Raw genomic sequence first — 25,053 nt, 5'->3', positions numbered from 1 at the left:
ACAGAGTCACATGCCGTGCCATTTTATAATGAGCCGGCACCTATCCTGCTTGACAGGAGAGATGTTACTCCCAGTTAATACCTCTGACAGTGAGATTACTTTGCAATATCTTGAAACAGCCAGGACACCATCTGAAAAAGTCCCCAAAGAATGCCTCCTTGAATCCAGGCACATCAAACAGTTGTCCATTGAGAGGATGATGGCAGGATTCAACCATGCCCTGTGCACTCACCAGTTCTAAGTATCCCAAACCAGCATTGCTCCCAACTGCCTCTCTCTTAAGTTGCCGCACCACCAAAGCTGCTCTGTATGGAGGTGCTCAACACTACAGTAAACACTGAGAGTCTTTTGCTGTTGCCACTGCAAGCTGTCTGTTCTACATCTGGGAAGAATGCCCTATTATCTATTTTATATTTATACAAGCAGTCCCACAGGTTTTCCTGCAGCACTAAGAAAAGCTTCCTTTGCTTTGGGACCACCCACCATGATGCAGTGTGATATTATGGAAGCTCCCTCTACTACAAAGAATATAGGCACTGTCATTGACAGGCACTATAGAGTACATTCCCAAGGGAAATACAATTCGAGTTCTAACACCCCTGGACAAAGACAGATGTTGGTAGGTAGCAAAGGTAAGTATCTCCCACCTGTACCTTGCCAGCACCTTACCCATGAAGAGAAAGTGCAGTGTGCACATCATGTTAACAGATCTACACAAAATGGTGATGCAGTCACTCACTTGTGCGTGAGTCCATTTCCATGGGAAGGAAATTACAGTTGTGAAAAATGAAGGGTCACATGGATAGAGCAGACCAAATCCTGAGAAAGCCTGTACAATGGGACGGGAACACACAGCTCCAGCTGGACGTCTCAGTCCACTATAAAGAAGGAACTGAGGTGTGGAAAAGAGCCAAAGTGTTCTCCCAAAAAGAGTCTGTCCTTCTTCCAAGGTGTTAGAAACCACAGAGGGAGCAGCTGGAACCCTCAAAGAGCTAAAAAGAGAAGACTGAAGAAGAGGAGTAGGTAGATGAAATCAGAAGTTCTCCACACTCACTCTGGAGTATGATAGCAAATGTCACTTCTTAAAACAGGTCCAGTTTATTGAAATTGCCTCAGTTGGTTAAACTGCTTTAAATTTGTATGTTGGAAATCTGTCCTGTGTTTTCTTGTATTTGTATTTTGACTAAATTTACATCTCACCTTTTTAACTTCTATGGAACTCGCGGCGGCTTACATAATTCTCCTCCTCCTCTCAAACTCATCCCCTGTGAGGTAGGTTGGGCTGAGGGTCTGTGACTGGCCCAAAGCCATCCAGTGAGAGCCATGGCTGAGTGGGGATGAGAAACCAGATTGCCTGAGTCCTAGTTTTAGTCCTTAGTCCACTTCCATTCATTATACCACACATTGGCTCTCTTATCACCATCATCTATTTTTATTATTGTCTTTTGTGTTATGAATTGCTTTGACAGCTTTGGCTATTGGATGGCATAGCAATTAAATAGCTAATAGCTGGCAATTCATTTTCTTCAAAATATTAGAAACCATGGTCCTCTATCCTATGTAAAACACAGAGGAAAGCAACCTCAAAATTGGTAACGTAAATTAAAACCCACTCTGATTGCTATTCAATATGCTATTCAGTATTAGAGCCTTTGGCATTAGGCAAGCTTTAAAAAAATCAAAACTGGAAGACAGAACCTAATGTAAGACCATTTTAAATGTGTTACCAGGGATTCAGACAGAGTGCCTGAAGAACTATGGATGGAAGTTCGCAACATTGTACAAGAGATAGCAACTAAAACCATCCCAAAGAATAAGAAACCCAAGAATGAAAAATGGCTGTCTGAGGAAGCTTTACAAATAGCTGAGAAAAGGTGGGAGCTAGATGAATCACAAGTTAGAATTAAGATTGCTGGGACAAATATCAACAACCTCAGATATTCAGATGATACCACTCTCATGGCAGAAAGTGAAGAGGAACTAAAGAGCCTCTTGATGCGGGTGAAGGAGGAGAGTGCAAAAGTTGGCTTGAAACTCAACATTAAGAAAACTAAGATCATGGCATCCAGTCCTCTCACTTCCTGGCAAATAGATGGGGAGGAAATGGAGGTAGTGACAGATTTTATTTCCCTGGGCTCCAGAATCACTGCAGACAGGGACTGTAGCCAAGAAATTAAAAGACGCTTGTTCCTGGGGAGGAAAGCTATAGCAAATCTAGACAGCACACTAAAAAGCAGAGACATCACCCTGCCAACAAGTGCGTATAGTCAAGGCTATGGTTTTCCCAGTTGCAATGTATGGCTGTGAAAGCTGGACAATAAGGAAGGCTGAGTGTCAAAGAATTGAGGCCTTTGAATTGTGGTGCTGGAGAAGACTCCTGTGAGTCCCTTGGACTGCAAGGTTATCAAACCAGTGAGTCCTAGAGGAGATCAACTCTTTAGAAGGCCAGATACTGAAGATGACACTCAAATACTTTAGCCACCTAATGAGAAGGAAGGACTCCCTGGAGAAGAGCTTAATGCTGGGAACAATAGATGGCAAATGAAGAAGGGGACAGCAGAGAATGAGGTGGCTAGATAAAGTCACTGAAGCAGTTGGTGTGAGCTTGAGTGGACTCTGGGAGATGGTGGAAGACAGGAAGGCCTGGAGGAATGTTGTCCATGGGGTCGCGATGGGTTGGGCATGACTTCGCGACTAACAACAACAACAACCAGGGATTCACTGTACTTTCTACAGATTAATAGTGACAGCATGAAGAAACTGGCAAATGGTAAGACTTTCCCCTTCAATGTAATCCTTGCCCTTGCACTTAAGCCTGTACACTCCCATTGCCTCATCCCCCTGCTCTCTTGCCTCCATTTTAGCTAGATGCAATTATTTTAAGTCAGAATGAATGGAAAAGAGACTGCTTTACAAAATGAACCAAAATTCTATATGCCTCTTGCTCTTCTGCCCAAAATCCCACTACCAAACAAATAGCATACAATTACTAAAAGGCAGCAGGCATCCAGGCATTTGAAGAGAGAATCCTATAGGATATGTTCAGAAAGATTCTGGTCAGAAGTAATAACAACTAATAATACAGGCACAAACAATACTATTTACCTTGTTGATTTCAAATTGTTTTATTGGAACACAGCCATTTGCCACATTTTCTCCAATTTGGATTAGCTTTGCCTGGATGTTTTCTACAATTACATCTCGGGATTGGTCAGAAAGAATTTGACTGATGATATAGCTGTAAGAAAAGATGAAACATATAACAAATCTTCAAGAAATCCACAGTACCCCACAGTGTTCCCAAGAAACTATGGGATTTCCCAATTAGTTTAAGACCCTGAACACTGGAAACAAGATTCTTCTGGACCAGGTTACCAGCTGCACTGGGATTTTCAACTAAATCTTCATACTAGCTTCTTTTCCCTGCTCACACAAAGGGAGGATCAATCCAACAGAAAAGGTGATACACATGCCACTCATATATGTCCGGGCTTAATAAGTCAAGATTGTAAGCTTAGTGTGAAATGTAAAATACAAACATGCTTATTATTGTGAATTTCTGTTCTCAGAGTCCCACTGAAGGAATCTTAACCTCAGAATGGCACCTACCTCTAGAACTTAAAAGCAGAAAGTTGGAAAGGGGTACACAAGACTGGGCTACCAGTTCAAATGAATCTTGGGCAAAGGCATTCAAAGGCACCCATACTGGGCCTGATCACTGATGCCTCATCAGGTTTGGGGACTTCTCTCATTAGTTGAAGTTTGCAGAAAGTCTTAGTTAACTAAAATAACGAAAAGAGCTTTTTTTAAAAAAAAGTCAACAATGGAGGGCATGGCCTCTTCCACCTCCTCTTCTGAGAGTGTCCTGGTTTCTTTCTCATTAGCCTCAATTCTGAGCAAGGATCTCTGTACCTTTGGGCAAGGAAGCCTTACCACATGTTTTTGTCTGTTTGGGGTTTGTTTGTTTTTTTTACTCTTACTCCATTTGTCCCTGAAATGGAGGAGTTGAGTAAAGGGAAAGGACTTGGAGACTGTCTGAAAGAAGAGGCTAAAGAAGGAGACCCTTCTGAGAAACTGTAGACTGAGACTAACTTTATTTTTCTGTGCTTGAACTGGCCCTTGGGTTGCTTTCCTTTTTTGCCCTTCTTAATCTTTTTGTGGGTAGAAGGGGAATATTTATTTATTTAGAATTTTTGTATGCTGTCCCATTCGCATGAGCCTCGGGATGGCTTCCATACAATAAACAGATAACCGTACAAATAGTACACATAAAATGCAGATTCACCCTGGCTGCAAATTAAAACCTACAGATATTAAAAGTTGTTAAAATATTGTTTAAATAAAAAGGTCTTGGCCTGGCGCTGAAAAACAAATGATAGTGCCAGGCGGACCTCTCTGGGGAGCGCATTCCATAGGTGGGGTGCCACAGCAGAGAAAGGCCTCCTCCGGGTACTTAGTCTCCTAATGTCTTTCACAGAGGGTTCCCGGAGGAGGGCCTCTGCTGCCGATCTAAGGGGGTGAGAGGGCAAATATGGAAGGAGGCGTTACTTTAGGTATCCAGGTCCCAAGCTGTTAAGGGCTCTATAGGTGATAAGCAGCACCTTGAATTGAGCCCGGACTTCGATGGGGAGCCAGTGAAGCTGGTAGAGGACTGTGAGAATAATGCCCAGTTCCAAGCAGCAACCTGGCTGCTCTATTTTGCACCATCTGAAGTATCCGGACTGTCTTTAAGGGCAGCCACACATAGAGCATGTTACAGAAATCCAATCGGGAAGTAACCAATGCATGTATCACTGTCACTAGGCAATCGTTCTCCAGGTAGGGATGCAGTTGATGGATTAACCGAAGCTGAAGGAAAGCGCTCCTCGCCACCGCAGTCACTTGAGCTTCCAAAGACAGCTCTGGGTTGAGGAGCACTCTCAAGCTGTGGCCCCGTCCTTTAGAGGGACTGCAACACCATTCAGAACAAGGTCCAAGTCACCTACCCAGAAGCCCAAACCACCCACCAACAGGACCTCCGTCTTGTCTGGACTGAGTTTCAGTTTATTGGCCTCATCCAGCCCATTACCTCTGCCAGGCACCGGTTCAGTACAGCCACTGCCTCACCTGGATTGGCTGAAAAAGAGAGGTAGAGCTGGGTATCATCAGCGTACTGATGATTCCGCAGCCCACACCTCCTGATGACCTCTCCCAGCAGTTTCATGTAGATGTTGAATAGCAAGGGGGACAAAATGGATCCTTGCGGTACTCCATGGCATAGCTGCCATGGCGCAGAGCCAAAGTCCTCCAGCACCACCTTCTGGAATCGGCCGTTGAGGTAGGAGCAGAACCACTGCCAAGCAGTGCCTCCTACTTCCAATCCTGCCAGCCTATCCAGAAGGATACCATGGTCGATGGTATCGAAAGCTGCTGAGAGGTCCAGGAGGACCAACAGGGACGCACTCCCCCTGTCTCTCTCCCTGCACAGGTCATCATACAGGGCGACCAAGGCAGATTCAGTACCATACCCGGGTCTGAAGCCGGTCTGAAATGGGTCCAGATAAACATCCAAGAGTGCTTGGAGTTGTCCCGCCACCACCCATTCCAACACCTTGCCCAGAAACGGAATGTTGGCTACTGGTCTATAATTGGCGGCCATCTCTGGATCCAGGGATGCCTTCTTTAGGACTGGCCTGACTACTGCATCCTTTAGAGGGGCAGGCACCCGGCCATCCCTCAGAGAAGCGTTGATGACCTCCAGGATCCAGGCACCAATCCCGTGTTTGGCTTTGGCCAGTAGACACGATGTGTAAGGGTCAGGTAAACAGGTGGTGGGACGTACGTGTCCAAGCACCTTGTCCACATCATCAGGCTGCAATAACTGAAACTCATCCAATAATATCTGACCAGACGGAGACATTGGCACCTCCCCTAGGGGATCTGAATCACTAGTGGAGTCCAGCTCGTGATGAATCTGAGTGATTTTCTCCTTAAAGTTCTGGGCAAAGTCGTCACAGCGGGCCATCAAGGGTGGTACGGGATCTTTCTTAGGGCCTGGATGTACCAGCCCCTGCACCACCCGAAAGAGCTCTGCTGGACGGCACTGTGAGGAGACAATGGAAGTGCAGAAGAATTTCTTCTTTGCCGCCCTCACCGCCACAGCATAGGCTTGATAATGAGCTCGTAAGTGTGTTCGGTCAGATTCATCCCGTGATTTCCTCCACCTGCACTCTAGAAGTCTTCCAACCCGCTCCATCACCCATAATTCAGGTGTATACCAAGGGGATGAACGGGCTCTGCCGGACGGGAGAGGACACTTAGGAGCGATCGTGTCAATAGCCCTAGTCATTTCCCCATTTCACAGTTCAACCAGAGCATCAACAGGAGCGCCAGGCTTATCAACCAGAAACTCCTCCAGAAAACCAGGTCCAGCGTGTGTACACATTCATGGGTCGGGCCTATGACATGTTGAGACAGCCCCATGGCCATCATGGAGGCCATGAAGTCCTGAGCCGCCCCAGTCAGAACAGTCTCGGCATGGAGATTGAAGTCCCCCAGGACCAACATACTGGGGGTCTTCAACACTAGGTCCGAGATGATCTCCATCAGCTCAGGCAGGGAGTCTAAAGGGGAGAAGGGTGCATGGTACACCAGCAGAATCCCCAATCTGTCTTGGTCGCACAATGCCAGATAGAGGCACTCTAGACCTGGTCTCAAGAGAACAGGAAGCCCCGCAAGGGAGATAGAATCTTGATTAATTAAAGTGACCCCCCTCCCCTCCGGGCATGGCTGGTGCTGGACCAGATACCCAGGCAGGCACAGTAGAGAGAGGGACACAACCCACCCCGCCGCCCAAGTCTCTGTTATGCAAGCCAGGTCGGCCCCCTCAACCACAATTAGGTCATGGATGAGGGATGTTTTGTTGTGGACCGACCTGGCATTAAGCAACAGCACCGTCAGGTCCGAGGGGCGGTTGATAAGCATACCTGGAACCTTCCGGCTGGGGGAATAACCAGAAGGGGGAACAGGTGTCAACCATCTGTCCCTCCTTCTTTAACAACACTTAAACCCCCAACGCCATAACGACCATTGCCCAAGGCCATCCCAATGGTAGCGCCCATGCGCTCCCCAGGCAACCTCATGGTAGCAGTCAGGTGTGAATCCATTAAAACAATCTAAGTTAAAATACAATTTAAAATACAATAAAACCATAAAACCCTCCAACCACCCAATTACAAAAGTCCACCCGCACAGAGTCTCTATCCAGCCCAGGCTCCTCACAGCCCCAAACGGTGTCAACGCCCTTAGGCCGTCGCTGCTGCCACCCACACCGGCGGGGGAGGGGGGCAAGGGTGGCCGCAGAGAAACTCACCGGCGACGATGGAGGGCCCGCAGGATGTGAATAAGGATGTGAACAGTCCCATAAGTGTTCCGTCTACCCTAGATTGCCAAGGCCTGGCTACTATGCTGCATTGCAAGTTCCTGGATCCAGGGCAGCAGGAATATAGAGAGTGGGAACACTCAACCCTTCTTACATCTGGCACACATCAGCATGAGAAAGGGGCCCCTCCTAGAAGCAGCAGCTTCCCCGCATCTGTAGTGAGACACCTTAATAGCCCCCTGCTAGGACATGTCAATTAGGAAAGATGGGAGGAGGAAGAGAAAGAAAAACAAAGGAGGGTGGGAACCTAAAAATCCTCCAGAGCTCCAGCCCAGATAGATCATTTAGCTCAAGACTCATAGAATCATACTGTTGGAAGGGACCTAAAAGGCAATTGGGTCCAACCTTCTACTAAGTATTGGACTCAAGTCTCCCATCCAGATTCTAACCAGACCTGACCCTGCATAGTTTGCAAGATTAGGCAGGATCACGGTGGCTTCGTCCTCTGAAGAAGCAACTGTTGACTTTGCCTACAAGCTCCAAAGGCAGTACCAACTCAAGGTTAAGGAATGCCCAATGTGAGGCTCCAGAAAACACGATTACTCTGCGCTTGGGATTAGGGCCATTTCAGGGAGAGAGTTTGATTTTTATGGTATACCACATCAAAATTGACAATATTGTATGAACAAAAAACAATCTATTTGCCAATCTGCAGAGAGAGCTAAACACAAATATGATAACTTACTTTCCAGTTTCTTTTGCAAGATCACACCAGTCTCTTCGCACTATGTCTAAGCCTTTCAGTTCTTGCTTGGTAATATATTTTCCATTTCCTGTTGGCTCCACAACCAAAGCAGCATATTTCTTCTTTTTTAATAATAAAAGTGTCTTAAAGACTCCATCAATATCAATCTCCAACAACTTGTACAGCTTGTTTATTTCACTTTTAATCTGTAAATAAACCACCAATGGAACAAAACAATCCATTTTGGCACTGAACAGAAATAGGGGAGGGGGGTTGGAAGGGTTGTCATTTGCCATGTTATTACAACAAAAGTTTATGGTACACAGTAAATATATTCCATGAAGCAGCAATTCACAAGTATCTCACAAAACTTCAAGCAAAGAAGGCCTGTTTTCAAGCAAGACCACATTCCTATGACACAGTATTATTAAGACTTAATGCATGAAGGGAAAGAATGGAGAAGGTACATAAAGTTATCTTAAAATATGGACATAAGAACATGGGAAAATCCAGGCTGGATCAAACCAAGGTTCCATCTAGTCCAGCATTCCATACCCATGACAACAAACCAGTGGTCCACAGGATCCCTCAAGTAGAATGGGTTGAAGAATCTGCCCAATCCCCTTTTAAAGCTATCCAAATTGGTGGCTATCGCCACTTCTTCCCATGGCAGCAAATCCCATAGTTTAACTATATATTGTGTGAGGAAGTTTTTTCATACTCCCCACCAATCAGCTTCATGGGATGATCCCAGGTTTGAGTGTTATGGGGGAGGAAGAAAAATGTCTCTCTCCCCACCTTCTCCACACCATGCATTGTTTTAAACACCTCTCTTGTGACTCCTCTTATAGGCCTTTCCTTTCCTGATCTGAACAATTCCAGTTGTTGTGGCTGCTCCTCATAGGGGTGCTGCTACAACCCCCTGATCATTTCTGTTGCCCTTCTATGTAGTTTTTCTAACTCAATGTCCCTTTTCAGGTAAGATGACTAGAATGGAACACAATTGTCTAAGTGTAGATGCACCAAAGATTTGTATAAGGAAAATAAGATTCTGGCAGTTCTGTTTTCTGTTCAGATCCTAATTGTGCCTAGCATGGAATATGCCTTCTTCACAGCAGCTGCACACTGGGCCAACATTTTCATTCACCTGTCCACTACTACCACAAGATTGCTTTCTTTCTCAATCACTACTACTTCATATCCCATCAGTACATATTTGAAGTTGGGACTTTTTGCCCCAAGTTGCATTACTCTACACTTGCTCATATTGAACTGTATTTGCCATTTCGATGCAATCTCCCATCTTGGAGAGATCCCTTTGGATCTTTTCATAACCTCTTTTGGTTTTAACAATCCTAAATAGTTTAGTGTCATCAGCAAACTTGGCCATTTCACTATTTACTCCTAATTCCAGATCATTTATGAATAGATTGAAAAATCATTGGTCCTAATGCAAAACCCTGTGCATCTCTCCATCAGGAGAAATTACAATTTATTTTCACCCACTGTCTTCTATTCTTTAACCAGTTAGTTATTCATAAGAGGATTCCCCTGTTTATTTTATGACTGCTTAGTTTATTCAAGAGCCCTTGGTGAAGGACTTTGTCACAAGTCTTTTGGAAGTCCAAATTAACAATTTCTCCTGGGTCACCTCCATCTACATGCTTATTGATGCTTCCAAAGAACTCCAATAGGTTAGTGAGTCAAGATCATCCCTTGTAGAATCATGCTTTTTTTTCAGCAGGGCTTGTCACTCTGTGTGCTTACTGACTCTATCTTTAATAATGCTTTCAAGCAGTAAACCCAGAGAAGTTAAACTAATTGCCCTATAATATCCCAGATTCCCCTTGAAACCCCCTTTACATAGATGTTACATTGCAGTTCTCAAATCCTCTGGTACAAGGGCTAATTGTAGGAACATGTTAACTATTTTGGTAAGAAGGTCAGCAATTTCTTGGCTGATGTGTCTGAGAACTCTAAGATGGATATCATCTGGACTGGGTGATTTACTGACATTCAGTTTGCCAATAAGGTTGAGCATTCTATCATTTGTCACTATTATCTGCCTTAATACTTCAGACTCCTTTCCAGAATACATAAACTTGCCCTTGTGCAAGTTTGTGGCCCTTATGTGCCCCCCACCCCCGTCTCTTCTGGGCAAGATTTCCATTTCCTTCTTTTCCCTAATAATTTCCTTACACCATGTATTAACCATACTGGTGATTTTCTGGATTTTCCTGGGCCTTTCCTCACTTGCGGTATGCATATTATCTGTGCCTCTATTATAGTATTTTTTTAGTATTCTCCAGCTCTTTGATGCTTTAAACTTCTTGATTCCCTTCTCCACTACTTCTCATCTTTTTAGAAGCTATTTTTCTAAGTTAAATGCAAGTGTGTTCGACCTAGGTCTTCCACCTAACTGTATACTGAAGCTGTTACCACCATAGTCACTGTCACCTAATGGATCAACAATATTTACATCCTGTACTATGTCCTTGGTAACCCCACTGAGAACTAAATCCAAAACTGCTTCCCCTCTGGTTAGTTCTACAACCAACTGCTCTAGGCTACACAGTCATTTAGGACACTGAAAAATTTAACTGTCAGAACTGGAACACACATTCATCCAATGTTTGGGCAGTGACATACAGTACTGTAGAGTACTATTACAGTACTGCCTTTGTTGGAAGCCTCCCTGATTTGTTTTTCTGTCTCAAGAACACCCTGCGCATTCTGGTCTGGAAAACAATAGCATACTCTTATGTCTAAGTTCATTTTGGAGCCAGGAATTTTCACCCATAGTGCTTCTGGGGAGGAGTCTTCACACTTTAGATTATCAAGTCTGCCGGACTCCACAGGGCAACACTTCTTCTTGTATGTCCTTCCCTGTCTTTCCTGTACAGTTTCTATGTAGGGAAGACTGTATCTCATCAGTTACCTCCTCTTCACCAGGTTTCCATAATGCCCACTATATCCAGCTTTATCACCCAGTATTTCAGCTCTCCTATTTTAACTCTATGGCGTCTAGTATAAGCACAGTATCCCCTTCAACCACATGCAAATTCTTTTCTGGCACTTAATCCTCTCCAACTGATTATCATGGCTTCCCATAACCTCATTGCCTATTTCCTTCCCTCCCATACTTGGGCGAGTCCAGCTCGTGTCAGCTTTTCCCCAGAGATAGCATAAAAATCTATCAAATAAAAATCTATGACTCTCTTTGTACAGAGAAATGTAAGAGAGAGTTGGGATGACATCAGGTGTGAAGCCTGAGAGTTGCAGGGTTGCTGCAGGGCAATTGGCTTTTGCAGGAGAAGATGTTGTGTGAGCTCACAGCATGCAACCAGTCCCAAGGCTCCATATCTCAGCAACAAGGCCATTATACCTGAGGAGCAGGAAAACAATATAAGGAGTTCCTCTCTTGATAAAGTAATTAGGGAAGCTTGGGTAATCTCTACCGTAATAGGTACATCCCGAAGGCTGCTATGTCCAGGATTATTCTAAGGTGGGTTAGCTGTGTGTTGGGTTCAAGAAGCATTTCTCAGTTCATAATGAAGCTATGATTGCAGGCAGATCACTGTGGCCTGAATGTCTGTAGGCTTTTACCTATTGACCAAACAAATGAGATGTCAACCAGATAAGATGGCCTGCCTCTCCTAACTAGGGGGAACTATTCACAAAAAGAATACTATATTTCCTTTTAACAGAACATTGCACATATGAAAACACTTGCTTTGCCTATTATGTTATCTAGGCACCTGAAGGTCTAGAATGCTGCCAGATTACAGCAAATTATCAACTGTACAGCTTAGATAAACCATCTTTTCCAAAGCTTTAGTTAATAAAGACATCCTTCAGAAATTCAAACACAGATGAAATACCAATACCCTTTTTCAAAGCATAGGAGAAGAAACACTGGCATATATGTCAATACAAAATAGTTTATGAAAGAAGCATTTTCATTTTAAAAAAATGATTACTACATTACATTATATTTATACCTGCCTTTCTGCTTCCTGCAAGGAACTCAAAGCAGTTTACACGGTTCTCTTTGTCATTTATCCTGACAACAACAAACTGTGATATAGGCTAGGCCAAGAGACTGTGACCAAACCAAAGTCACCTAGTGAGCTTCATGGCTGAGCGAAGAAGAACCCAAGTCTCCCAGAAGCCCAGTGCAACACTATAACCACCATGCCATACCAGCTCTCAAACACTATGGCTGTCAAGTACAAAGTTTGCAGATTCTAATATGATTACTGTTCACTATTTGTACTTAAATAAAGCTTGTTTGAAATTCAGCTCTGTAACAAAGCAGTATATTAAAGCTACAACAGAACTTTAAAATTACTTTACCTTGTTCCCTAGTTTAAAGACCTCTTCTAAGTTGGTAATGTTTGTATTTATCATAATGGAGTCTGTATCGCCATAAATCACTTCCAGATTCATCTAGGGAGGGTAGAGGGGAAATTTACATAGATTACAGACCAATGCTTACATATTGAATACTGATTGTTCTTATCAAAAATCTGAAATAACATTTTTGTCTAAACTCTCATGTGTGGACAGACACACACACACAGAAAGAAGTAATCATGGAAATAGATATCAATATATATTAAATACAAACTCATTGTTCAAGTGCCTTTCTTTATAAGCAACATCATCCAAGTACAATAAAGAAGTACTTCCAGGTTTGCCGACACACCCAAGAAAGAAAGAAAAAAAGGAAACACCAATATTCTAATAGATATGCTATGGTGTATGATTACACTCCAAACAATCCTGCAGTAAAGTGCAAAGCATGCCTTGCTATAAACCAGGCACAGGGCAGATTTGCACATTATTGTACCCTACCCTGACAATGAGCCAGAGAGGGTTGTTGCCTGTACAACCCACAGTGCATTCAATTGTTCAGGCTCACTGTGTGTTCTTACCTATCCTTTCCCTAGGCCCTCTCATAAGTGGTCTTTGCAAGTGGGGTGGCATTTTGACTCTAATTAGCCCCATCAAAGCCCTATTTTAAGATGAAACCTAAGCTTTGACAGCTGTCAAGAAGGGGCCACTTGCACTTTTTCGCCTTAATAAATTTCAGGAAGGGGTAGAAAAGATGCTGCATAGTGTAAAAAGCAAGATCCCGCCAAAAAAAGGAAGGTTTTTGCCACAAAGGGATGGTAAAAGATCATTCACAGTTTTGCCTTCCCTTGACAGCTTGCCTTTTGACAGGTGTTGGGGAAGCAAAGTTAAAAAAAAAACCTCTTTGCAGTCTTTCTGGGCTAATGTTCAGGGTTAGTACCTGTTGCATTTTGACAAGTACCTCCAAAGACATTGCCTAGCTGGGGCTTCCCATGTTTGGACCTGCAGACTGTGCACTTGCACCAGTTCAAATAAAAATTAACAAAAAGTAAAACAAAATACAGAAAATATCATTGGCACATATTTGGGGCATGTGATTTTTTAAAGTTGGCCAAGCAGTGACAGCTCCTCCAATGTGCTGCTTGGATGCTTCCATGGGGCTGAGACTGTCAATTCAAGGTCTGTGATCTCTGGGGTGGAGGAAAATGGGAAGAAAGCTATTTCTAAGTACCTATAATGGTGTTGGTCATCTGGATGACATAATCTATCATGGATGGTTACAACAACCCCGGAACAAGCTATGGATTGTCAAAGAAGTAGCCTGCGCTCACATGACATGACAAGTACCTTCCAATGTGGGTTCTTGTATTATCCAAACCCACTCACTGAATAATTACTAAGAGTTTACAAGTGGAGGAAGGCATAAGCACAGAGCTCATCTCACTGTTCCAAAGCATGGGTTGATGCTACCTGTGAACTGGTCCAAGGTTTCAAGATTATTAATATTTTTAAACCATTGGCAACTGCAATCAAGTTGAAGAGCAGGTCATGTGATTGTGTAAAACATAGCATTGGTCCCAAAATGCATTTACTCATATTAAAGTAATCTTATTTCACATTACACACCAGAGCAGACAAATGAAATTCGATATAAAAAGAAGTTTTCTACTTGCATAAGATCTAATACAAGCAGAAGCATGAAAACAGCTACTGATTTGCCTTTTCCAGCACAGCACAAGTGTTTTGCAATGCTAGAAAAGAAGTGTTTGCAAAGCATCCTAAAGCTGTTGCCCTTCTTCTTAGTTTCTTTGAACCAACCCATAAAAAAGTTAAATTCCAAGCCTGTGAAAGAAAAAAGGGTTACTAGGGAAAAATCCCCAAGAAATACATCAGAATATACAGTTACTGGCCTGTGACTAAACTCTAATTAGCACTGTTATTAATTTGCCTAAAAGTCTCAAGCACAGACTTCAAGCAGGGAACAGATCACATCTGCTTTACCCAAAGGTGGGGGAACTATAATCCATTAGCAAGGATTAAGTTTGTGAACTAGGCATCCTGAGAAGTTATTTCAGTTCTGTTTGGGTAACAATTTCCTAGAATAAAAATTAATGAGAAATCATCCGTGGGCTATTTAAGGACAGTTATATAATAAAACTTGTTCATTATTACCTTCTGCACCATCTCCTTAGTATGCATCAAAATCTGGGAAGAAAACAAATTGATTCTAATGAGATCACATTACACGTTACTATATGTAAAATATCAATAAGCCTTAGCTTTCTAGACACACAAACTGATAAAACTACCATTGCATGTTGTATCTTCACCCTGTAACACTATCCTTCTCAGAAAATTATAAAATATAAAAATACAAGAGTACAGTACATCACAGATTTCTTCCAAGTTCCTTTAACAGTCAATGCATCCAAATAGGGTTAGCAGTAACAGACCACTCTGTTTAAACATATTTTGCACTAACAAACATTTCCTTAATCTAGGGCATGTTCTATCCAAATAGTTTGATGTGGATGGCATGCATACAAACAAACCTAAGTTTAATGGCTTATAAAGGCATCATTTACTTTCCACTGGCAAGTAGATCAGTTGCATGGTTCCAAGGAGGTATGATAAAATGGAAATGAAGCTGGCTAAGCACACATTACATCTTGTTTAAATTAGAACTGTCTGTTCAATAAGGGAGATCTTGAGTCTTTTGATAGCTTGATAACTGCAAATAATTGCTAGTGAGAACATAACTGTTACGGATACATGTATATCCCTAACTTCCAGGACTGTTGGTATGAGGCATGTAACCCTTCCAATACTAGGCCATGGCTATTACATTAACACAGTAATGTAAGGTAAGCGACAGTAGTTCTATGCTGCAAACATGATGTAAGAACCCCCTCTAAATATGCTTTTAGGCTCATGCCTGCCATTTCTTAGATCACTGGCGCCATTTTTTCAGGCCTCCTCTCTGGAGCTGACTGTATAGTTTGATCATTTTCCAAATGTCCATATAAGGATGGAAAGGACTTCCAAGGATGTCATAGTATTTACTCCCTATAAATCAGAGTAAGCAGGAGTTTGAGCAAATAATGTGCAGTCATACAAGCAGGGTTTTTTTTTAGTCCTACAACTAGAAAGAAAAGTGATGATTTATAATCTGCCTTCCCATTTATAAAAGTTTAAACAGACAAATCCTTCTTGGAGACCAGAGATTGCTTCAAACAGAGGATGCCACTCAACTTTGCTTACCTACAAATCAGAAACTATATATATAAAGCTAAATAGAGCTGAATTGTCTAGTTTTAAAAGACAGCATATTTTGACAAGCTTTATTAATCATACGTTCCACAACCCAAACCCCATACACAGAAAACAGGAGAAGGCTTATACTTTACAAACAAACTAACAAAAAATCTAATATTAACTGAAAATAAAGACATCATGCACTTTTATACCAAACTTCACCAGCACTTGATATCATTTTTAAAAATTAATACTATTTATAATCACTCTGAAAAGTAACTGGCAAGACATTTCTGACAGAGCAGCTTCTTTTAAAGAGATAATGATTCTCTACAAATAATATTTTTCATAAGGGCAGTAGCAAACATAGATAATTACAAGAGGGTCAAAATACAAGTAAAGATAATCTAGTGACAGGTGTAGTATTAATATTATCTACTCTAATAGAAAATCAACTCCAAGTGCTAACAGTGAGGAAATAGGTTAGAAAGGCTTGCTAAATTCATTAATAAATCAGTTGGCAGTTATCATATTTCACAGAAACACCTGCATATTTATCTTCTCATTACCAATTGGATGATGGAATTTTTTTTCAAGCACATTTCAAAAATCTGCCAACTTCAAGTGTAAAAAAATAAACTTTGCAGTTAATTTTTCCCTTAACAAAGTACAGCTGTTGAGATTAATTGTTCAAGATCTTACCCTGTAATGTCAACTGCAGCAGAACAAAGAGTATTTAATTAGCAAATCTATCCAGTAATTCAACACCTATTATATAAAATGCCTTTGTGATTTTATTCAGGATAATTTGCTAAGAGGGTTATTACTGACATTCAGATGAAATTCAAAAGTCCTACGCAAGGAGAGTCATAATAGCAGTAATGATCCCCCCAATCAGGAGATCACAAGGCTCTTTTGCTATGCAGCAGCTGATTTCCTGACTTCTTAATTCCCGGGCTCAGCCCAGTGAGAGCCCTTCATGCCAATATTTCAGTCAGCAATACATGTTTAATGGGAATCTATTAAAATACCTAGAACAAAAGTGACTTTTTGTTAAGAATGACAGCACTGCGATCATATCAATCATTAAAATGGTGCAAAGGAAGGATGGAGTTTTATGAAGAGGTTGGGAAAAGGGGACAGAACCAAAAAAATGGTTCATTATTGTTTTCTGTGGTGAATATTTTGTATTTCATTTGAATTCACCTGTTCCGCACTATAAAATAATGTAGAGCAGAACAAATGGAGCATTTGCTTCATCATGCTCCATTCTAAAATCCATTATGCTGAAAATACACTCAGTAGCCACTGTATCATAAATTGCACTTATTAAATTTTACCACAGTTCTTAAAATGACAACTCCAAAATGTGTATGAATCGTGTTGAATACCACCACCTTAGTATCACTGCCATTTTGAATGGTGTATAATATTCAGAGTAGCATGGCAATTGTGCACAAACCTTCCAGCTAGAAAAGACTATATACTCCTTCATAACACTACAGATTTAGCAGGTGTACACTGTGCATTCACAGTACAAAAAACAGATAATATGCTTATTTTTAACTCACTCTAACACAGTAGGTATCTAGTTCCAACTACAGCTCCCTATGGAGCTTCACATAATGAAGTCAGGATAGCTAAACATTCAACAGTTAACTTTTAAGTCAAATACCAATGCATTCCAGACAGATTTCAAGGACCTGAATTAGAAATTCTGTATTTTAACGAGTTTGGTATACAATAAAATCCTAAAGACAATAGGTCCCCAGATTGCTTATTGTGATGCTCAACCCAGGGCTGTTAATAACCCAGACTAATTCATGGGTAGCTACAATGTGTATAGTAGAGCATTCCAGAAACTAGGCCTTCTCCCTATTCCCCACTAAGTATTTCTCTGGGATTGAGACTGCTTTAGTCACCTTGGTGGTGACCTGGTGCCACATTGGTAACAAGACAGGTAGAGTGTGTACCTATTAATTCTGCTGGACCTCTTGCAATGGATACCCTTCTGTGCATCACACCAAGCATATTTTGGACAGGGTCTAGTGCAAGCATAATGTAAACCATGTTTAGATGGACTAAGCACATACTTTACAAACATTTGTGCTCACCCTTTTCCAAATGTGAATTGTAACCTTTCTCAGGCTTTGGAGGGCCAACTGTGATGCAACATCACACCTACACAGAGTTAGTACAAATCTTTTTTAAGCAGTCATTGCAAAGCACCATCGAACCTTAGTTGAAAACTCTGAGTTAAAGTTACCTCAGTAATAGCAGTGAAGCTGACATTCCACTGCACCACAGTTAGCTTTAAAAAGTTCAAAGGAGATAGAGAACACAGGTATGTGCAGCAGAGACACACTCTTCAAATCATAACCTTTCTCACACATCTCTGTTTCAAGGAGATCTGTCATTTTCTTTAAAATGCCCTGCTGGACAGCACCACTGACAGCTAGAGCTATAAGGTTTTTAACTCAGTCCAGAAACGGGGAGTGAGTCTGATCCTCTCATAAATTGCTGAAAGAGGAAATGGAAAAAGCCCCTCCAGAAAAAGCTCTGATTTCCCCTTCTGAGAAATCCACCCTTTGGACATCTTAATATTTGAAATAACATTTCATTTTTCAAAGGTCTTTTTTCCTATTGCCTGCTTGTTACCTGAGGCAGTTGGGGAAAGACAACAGCTCCTCCTCAGCTACAGTGTAAGCCTGCTCAGCTCAAGGAGGATCCAGGTAGGAACTTTAGGTAGCTCTACTCCTAGCCATTTTACTTGCTTAGCCTGAAGAAAAAAGCAGGGAGGAGAAAGCATTTTCTCTAGGTAGTTTTGGCACAAAACAAGTGTTTGCCACTCCCTGTTGGCCTGGAGGAAAATGGGTATTTGGGAATAAATGGACTTTCCACAGCTTGTTTTGGTTTCTCAAGGAGGGTAACAGCAAGAAGAAGCAATCCTGCCTTTCCAGCCTGAGACTAACTCAAAGTCAATGATGATGGCAGCTACTGAGGCCTTGGTATCCAAAATGTACAGCCCTTAATTAAAGCAAGTTATGAAGTCCTTTCCAGTTGCAGCATTGAGGAAAGGACAGGCAAGGAGCTCTGCACATGCACAAAAAAAGCATTCCCTGCCTTTTCTATAACAGGTTAGAGAAGAAAGTTAAAAACAAGAGGAGGGGCGGGGCACAGAATTAACTAGTTATTTGTTGGGCTGTTCAAAGCACAAACGAACCCCTGCTACGGCTATACAGGGCTGTTCTAGAAGGTTAGGAAACAAAAAGAGGAGATAATTTTGCCCTGCCTTCTTACTGAACAGAACAGGCTGTTCCATAATATGGAGAAAACCCCACTCACTCTGCCAGAGAATGAATGGGGAGGTTCCTTGCGACTTACAAGCAAAGCTAGATAGTACCCAAAATATAAAAAATATGTAACGTTGAACTGTTAGCAAGGTTCATGCTATTTTACACTGAAATAAATGTGGAGTAGAACTCAATTGTCACTTTGAAATATGAATCTATGAATAGAATTAGAAATGTGCCACTGTAACAAACATTAATTTTGACAGAACTTCTCGAATAAGTTAATAAATGCCAAGGATGAACTCTTTAGAAGCTGCTGAAAAAGTAACTGCAATAGGAAGCTATTAGTCTCTGATCTTGCTTAGGTCACCAATAATAACCAGTAATTTAGGCCTCTCTGTGAAATATACATACATTTCAATATTTATCTTACACCAGCTTCATTTATTCAGGTAAAAACACACTCACTTGGTTTCTTTGTATGTATTGTACATCACCCTGAGAAGTGGAATAATTTATTCACTTCTTAATTGCTAAAAGTCAGAATATACTGAAGATTAGCAAAACAAACAATGTTTAATCTTTGAACTTTACACTACTGGAAGCCATTCTGAATACTGGCTTGTCATAAAGAAATCGGATTAAAATTGTGCAGTTTTCGTACTCTTTCAATCCACCTACTTTGAACAGAAAGATACTGCTCAACAGGAATAGACTAGATTTTCTTTAATGGAAAAACCTTAATTATAAGTCCAACTAAAACATGCTTCCTCCATAAATCCATTACTGCAAAACACATGCTGAGGATTTTTTAAAATCCTTAATTTGTTATTTAGACCTAATGTTATCTTATTTGTATGGTATTTCAACAACTTGAGTATAAAAGCAGTTTTCAATGTTTATGTATCCCTGACTTGTTCATCAACAATTTGATAGAACAGGTGTGACTCCAGTCTCGTACTTTTATTTTTAAGTCTACAAATTGATAGAGAACAAAGCAAACTCTTAACAGCTTTTCTTATTTCAGACATTACTCACTTCCTGATTTTTTTTCACAAACCTTACATTCTTAGAAGGCACTTTCATGGGACATCCACTCGCCATTCTAATTAGAATGACTGATAGAGTAAAAACTTGAGGCCAAAATCCCAACCAGTATTTCACTGGGCAAGTAGAAGCCACCACTTCTGTAATGAAAATTTCCTACAGAAAGCCCAAAAATAAGAAGAAAACCCACTAGTTTCTAGAGGGGGACAGGTCGATAGATATCCCACATGCAACCTCCACTGATTTGCCCCATTCCTGAAAAGAGCTTTTTCTGATCATTTCCAGCTGTTTCTAGAAGTGCAGGATCTCCATTGTGGAGGCATTGGATCTTGCTTGTGAAACAGTATCAATAGAATTAGTTGTGGTGCAATACTCCACTGGATACTGCCCTTTGAAAGCTAGTTTTTAGCCAAGCCCAAATCTAGACTTGAGTGAATTATTAAAGATGAAGCCTTGCATAACATTAAAGCAGCAGGGGGGTCACCTCTCCTCTTTCACTCTATTTGATAGCTCTTATTCCTCAGATAGTGGAGAATTGGGGATATATGCTTACAGAAGGTTCTTTGAGATCATGGCAGACCAAATGAGTATGATCTGGCATCTTGTTCATGCTTAGCCATCAGCACCCTTGTCATAGCAGCCACCTGTTGTTTAAGAATACTGGACTTCAGAGTCATGATCCAGCCTGAATACATTCTCCTTTGATCAGATACTCATAGCATCTGGCTCTGCAACTGAAATCTTACAATATTTTTTCTTCTGCTGTTGTATTAAGTACCTATGAAAAGTATAATGAGGCCCCAAAACCTCTTTCCATACCCAATGGCAAACCTAGAGCTAGAGACTTTGAGACACTTTCTTCTTTGACCTAAGCCCCATCAAATATGAGAATCATTATCTGCAGTTGCTTCAAAAAAACTTTTCTGGAAAGAATTTTGCTCCTTTCTTTTTTTCTAGCAATAGAGTGTGAAACATTAAGAAAAAGCAACAAATATTAGTTTATTCCAGATTTTCTCTTTTGCTTTGTTTTTTTGTAGGCAGGCCTACATTCAACACAGGAATTGCAGAAAGCATTGCATCCCTGGGCAGGCAATCCCATTTCCTATAATCTGCATCACAGTGAGAAGGGACTACTTCCACTGCAACCTTTAAAAAAACCTCCATACACACAGTCAAGGTAAAAAGGTATCTCTCGTATACTGCACTAAACATGATAGAGAATGCTGCCCAGCAGCCAGCAAATGAGAACACACACACACACACACACACGGAGGGAGGGAATAACCATTTAGTAATACAATAGAACAATGTAAGAACAAAAAAGCAAATAGAGTCAACTTAGTCGGGGAACAGCATATATACTGGAGTTCCTAAAAGGTCCAAGATTTGCTAAAGAAGAAATGCTCCACTTTCCTATTTGAACCCTTAAATGGGAAATGGACATGTGCTTCTTCTAACTATGAAGACTCAAATACTCAATAGGGTGCCAGTCCCTGGAGCCATTTCAAAGTCATCTTTCTCATGAGCATGTTGAATATTTCAGGAAATGCTCGCTCCATTATACATTGTTAGAATAGTGAAAATTACTGTAAATTGGTACAATTGCAATGATAAGGACTCTGAAGCACATACAGTTCTTGGATGTAGCTTTTACCCCGTGTCTGCTTTAAAAAAAAATACTGTTCCCTGGCTCCCCTGGAATGTACAGGGAAAACAATCAAGGACTCAGAGGGAAACCCTACCTCCTTAGGAAACAGTTCTTTTAGCTGACCTTCCAGGTCCACAGAGACAAGATTTTCTTTTCAGGGGTTGATTTTTAATTGTGTTTGTGAGAGATACATTTAATTATATTTTGTGGCAAACCATGCCCTAAATATATTTACATTTTATAACAAGTTTTTATAATCTGACACACCAAACAAACATTTTAAACAATTCAAAAAGGTAGAATAATAAGAACAAATTTAAAACAGTTTCCTTCAGATTCCCTAAATATGGCAAAACAAAAAGCATTTGCCTGTTTTCTAAAAAGTAGCAAAAAATGTAGCTAGGAAGGTCTCAGGAGTACAAGGGACCATTCTACAACTGAGACAACACACTGAAACAACTCTCCTCCTTGCAAATACCTATCTAACATCACACTTAAGGGGTATCTGGAAATAGCCACCTGGAGATTTTAAATATTAGGGACTTTCAAATGAAAGGAAACATTCTGGGGGTAGTATCACAAAAGGTCTTTTTGTCTTAGAAAGAATGAGAACTTTAAAATTAAGGCTTGAAGAAGAGCCAGAAGAGCACCTTTAAAACTGGCATTGCACTTTCTCAGCAGCCAAAACCAATGAAGAATGGACATTTAGTTCAAAGGAATTGTTGGGAAAATTTGGATAAATCCTGGCAGAAAAACATTGCTTATATGTGCTTCTGTGTTATAAAATCAAACCTGCACTCTTTCTCAAAATCACCACCTTTCCAAGCCAAGTCACTGTATTGCTGTTGCCTTAAGAAAATAGCACTCCTTTGCCCTCCCTTCTCTCGCTCTTCTCCCCTCTAGCTGCAAGCCAGAGCAGATAAGCCATTCAGTCCAATACACAATCTCTGCTACAATGTTGCTGCATAGTCTCTGCAGGAATTCAGTTTACCAAGAAGTATTTAGTTAGCTAGCCCAGAGCGCTTCCTGTAGTATAGCCAATCAGAAAGGTGTGGATCCATTACTCAGGGTCTGAGTCTTCCTGATAACAGAATGCAACATATGAGCTTATGAGTTCATTAATGGTTAATGGAGGAAAGCTATGGCAAATCTAGACAGCATACTAAAAAGCAGAGACATCACCCTGCCAACAAAAGTGTGTATAGTCAAGACTATGGTTTTCCCAGTTGCAATGTATGGCTGTGAAAGCTGGACCATAAGGAAGGCTAAGTGCCAAAGAATTGAGGCCTTTGAATTGTGGTGCTAGAGGAGACTCCTGCGAGTCCCTTGGACTACAAGGCAGTTAAACCAGTCAGTCCTAGAGGAGATCAACCCTCTTTAGCGTTGCTCTTTAGAAGACCAGATACTGAAGGTGAAATTCAAATACTTTGGCCACCTAATGAGAAGGAAGGACTCCCTGGAGAAGAGCCTAATGCTGGGAACAATCGATGGCAAAAGAAGAAGGGGAAGGCAAAGAATGAGGTGGCTGGAGTCACTGAAGCAGTTGGTGTGAGCTTGGGTGGACTCTGGGGGATCGCAGAGGACGGGGGGCCTGGAGGAATGTTGTCCATGGGGTCGCAATGGGTCGGACATGACTTTGCAACTAACAACAAAAACAACAACGGTTCCTCAATAGTTGGAATTTACATATCTAAGCAGACCTGGACATGGGTTCAAGTTTCTGGAATTTACTCAACTGAAATGTCAATACACTGCAATTAGAAATATTGTAATCTTATTGTCACTTGTACGTTTGGTTGATCTTTTTCATCTGCTCCGTATATGATGACATCAGAATTTCATTGTAATGTCTGCATTCTGTTATTAATTGCTCTGTACCTGTGTATGTGACTGGAAGGGTATAAAAGACTCTGTACTTGTATTGAAACCTTGTGCCTGGTAATGCATTATCGTGAGTAAAACTTTCAGGTAATCTTGGCTTATATGTCAATAAAGCAGAGGAGGTTCGAATGTTTGATCTTTCCTACGAACTCGAGTTTATTTCCTCCTCACAAAATGAAAACCAAGATTGTCAGAATTAAGACATTTAAGTATTACAGACCTCAATCACAGTAACAAACCACCTTACTGTATTTGCAAGATGTGGTCAAACATATCTTAATACTACTGCTAAAGCAAGTTTAATACAATTTGATTAAAATCTATCTGGCTGTAATCCTATAGGTACTTTCCTGGGATTGAGTACACATGTATAGGATTACACCATAAATGTCTTTCAGTAATAGTTCAGGGAATGATTTTTTATTAGCCAGATCAAATACTTCAGTAGAAATGAAAAAGGTATTTAAATAATGAGATTTATAAAACCAATAGAATAGGTTAATGACTAAATGATTTACATACCCTCAGCATTTAATTTACTGTTAATGATACTTGGTACTTTTGACTATAGGTTCAAGAGGGGGGAGTGGTTGCTTCCAGTTTTGACTACTAAATTAATATAAAAGGAATCTGATTTCTGAAGTAAAGCGATCTAGATTTTTATTTTTAGACACATAACCCTAACTTCTGAAACTGCTTAATTTTTAAAACTGTCATGCAACTGAATCACAAGACAATTGCAAAAATAATTCAACTTTGAAACAGAAACAAAAAAAAAGTTGTGGTATATTTTCTATAGTGGTAGAATTGCAGTTTGTATTATAAGTTTTAGTAACAAAGATGCTTAAATCCAAGTATGACTTAATCAATGCAACAAAGCCAGAACACGAATTGATAAATTAATATGTTTATCCGACTCCTACTTTTTTCAGAGACCAGTGTCACATTCTTTTCTTAAACATTTGTCTATACAAAAGAGTGGCCAACAAACCTGATACAGGGCTATTAAAGTCAGACAGCAAGGCACCACAGGATGACCTTTAGAAAGAATGATACTAACAGGTGGCTGGTGCTTAACAATAATTGCATTATGCTTTAACAATGGGAACAGCATACTGTCTTGTCATCTGCAATTGAAATAGCAGGAGTGTTGTAAGCACTCCAGGTACCTTAATACTCATTACCCCCAAAAGAAAGCTATTTCTGACCTTCATGCAATACTAACTACTAACTGCCAGTAATGCAGTGTAATGTTTATGTCACACATTCCTCCATTTCAGAACTTCATAGTTAACTACTGCCACTTATTTACAAGGTATAAATTACTCTGGTAATAAATTAAAGGAAAAAATGGGAATGAACATATATTCAAAAGTGTTGTAATCCTGAACTGATACTTTTTTCTAGAAGTCCCAAGGGACTGAATTAATTGCCCCTACTAATTAGAAATTTCCTACATCAGACAGCT

At 40.8% G+C, this 25,053-nt stretch overlaps 1 protein-coding gene across 3 annotated transcripts in view; it reads right to left on the bottom strand.

Annotated features, from left to right (window-relative positions):
• Window positions 1–25,053, bottom strand: part of POLA1 (DNA polymerase alpha 1, catalytic subunit) — a 217,588-nt gene that overhangs the window by 141,852 nt on the left and 50,683 nt on the right. For all 3 annotated transcript variants that reach the window (XM_044441804.1, XM_044441805.1, XM_044441806.1), the window contains exons 27-30: window positions 14,634–14,666; window positions 12,462–12,554; window positions 8,106–8,311; window positions 3,106–3,238 (exon numbers count right to left, since the gene is read on the bottom strand). In XM_044441804.1, coding sequence (XP_044297739.1) covers window positions 3,106–3,238; window positions 8,106–8,311; window positions 12,462–12,554; window positions 14,634–14,666 — 465 coding nt within the window. The remainder of the gene's footprint in view (window positions 1–3,105; window positions 3,239–8,105; window positions 8,312–12,461; window positions 12,555–14,633; window positions 14,667–25,053) is intronic.

This window comes from Varanus komodoensis, unplaced genomic scaffold (genome assembly GCF_004798865.1).
Source record: "Varanus komodoensis strain SLA01 unplaced genomic scaffold, ASM479886v1 scaffold4, whole genome shotgun sequence".
Lineage (NCBI taxonomy): Eukaryota > Metazoa > Chordata > Lepidosauria > Squamata > Varanidae > Varanus > Varanus komodoensis.
Note: the sequence above shows the minus strand (reverse complement) of the source record. Positions and strands in the feature narration are given on the sequence as shown.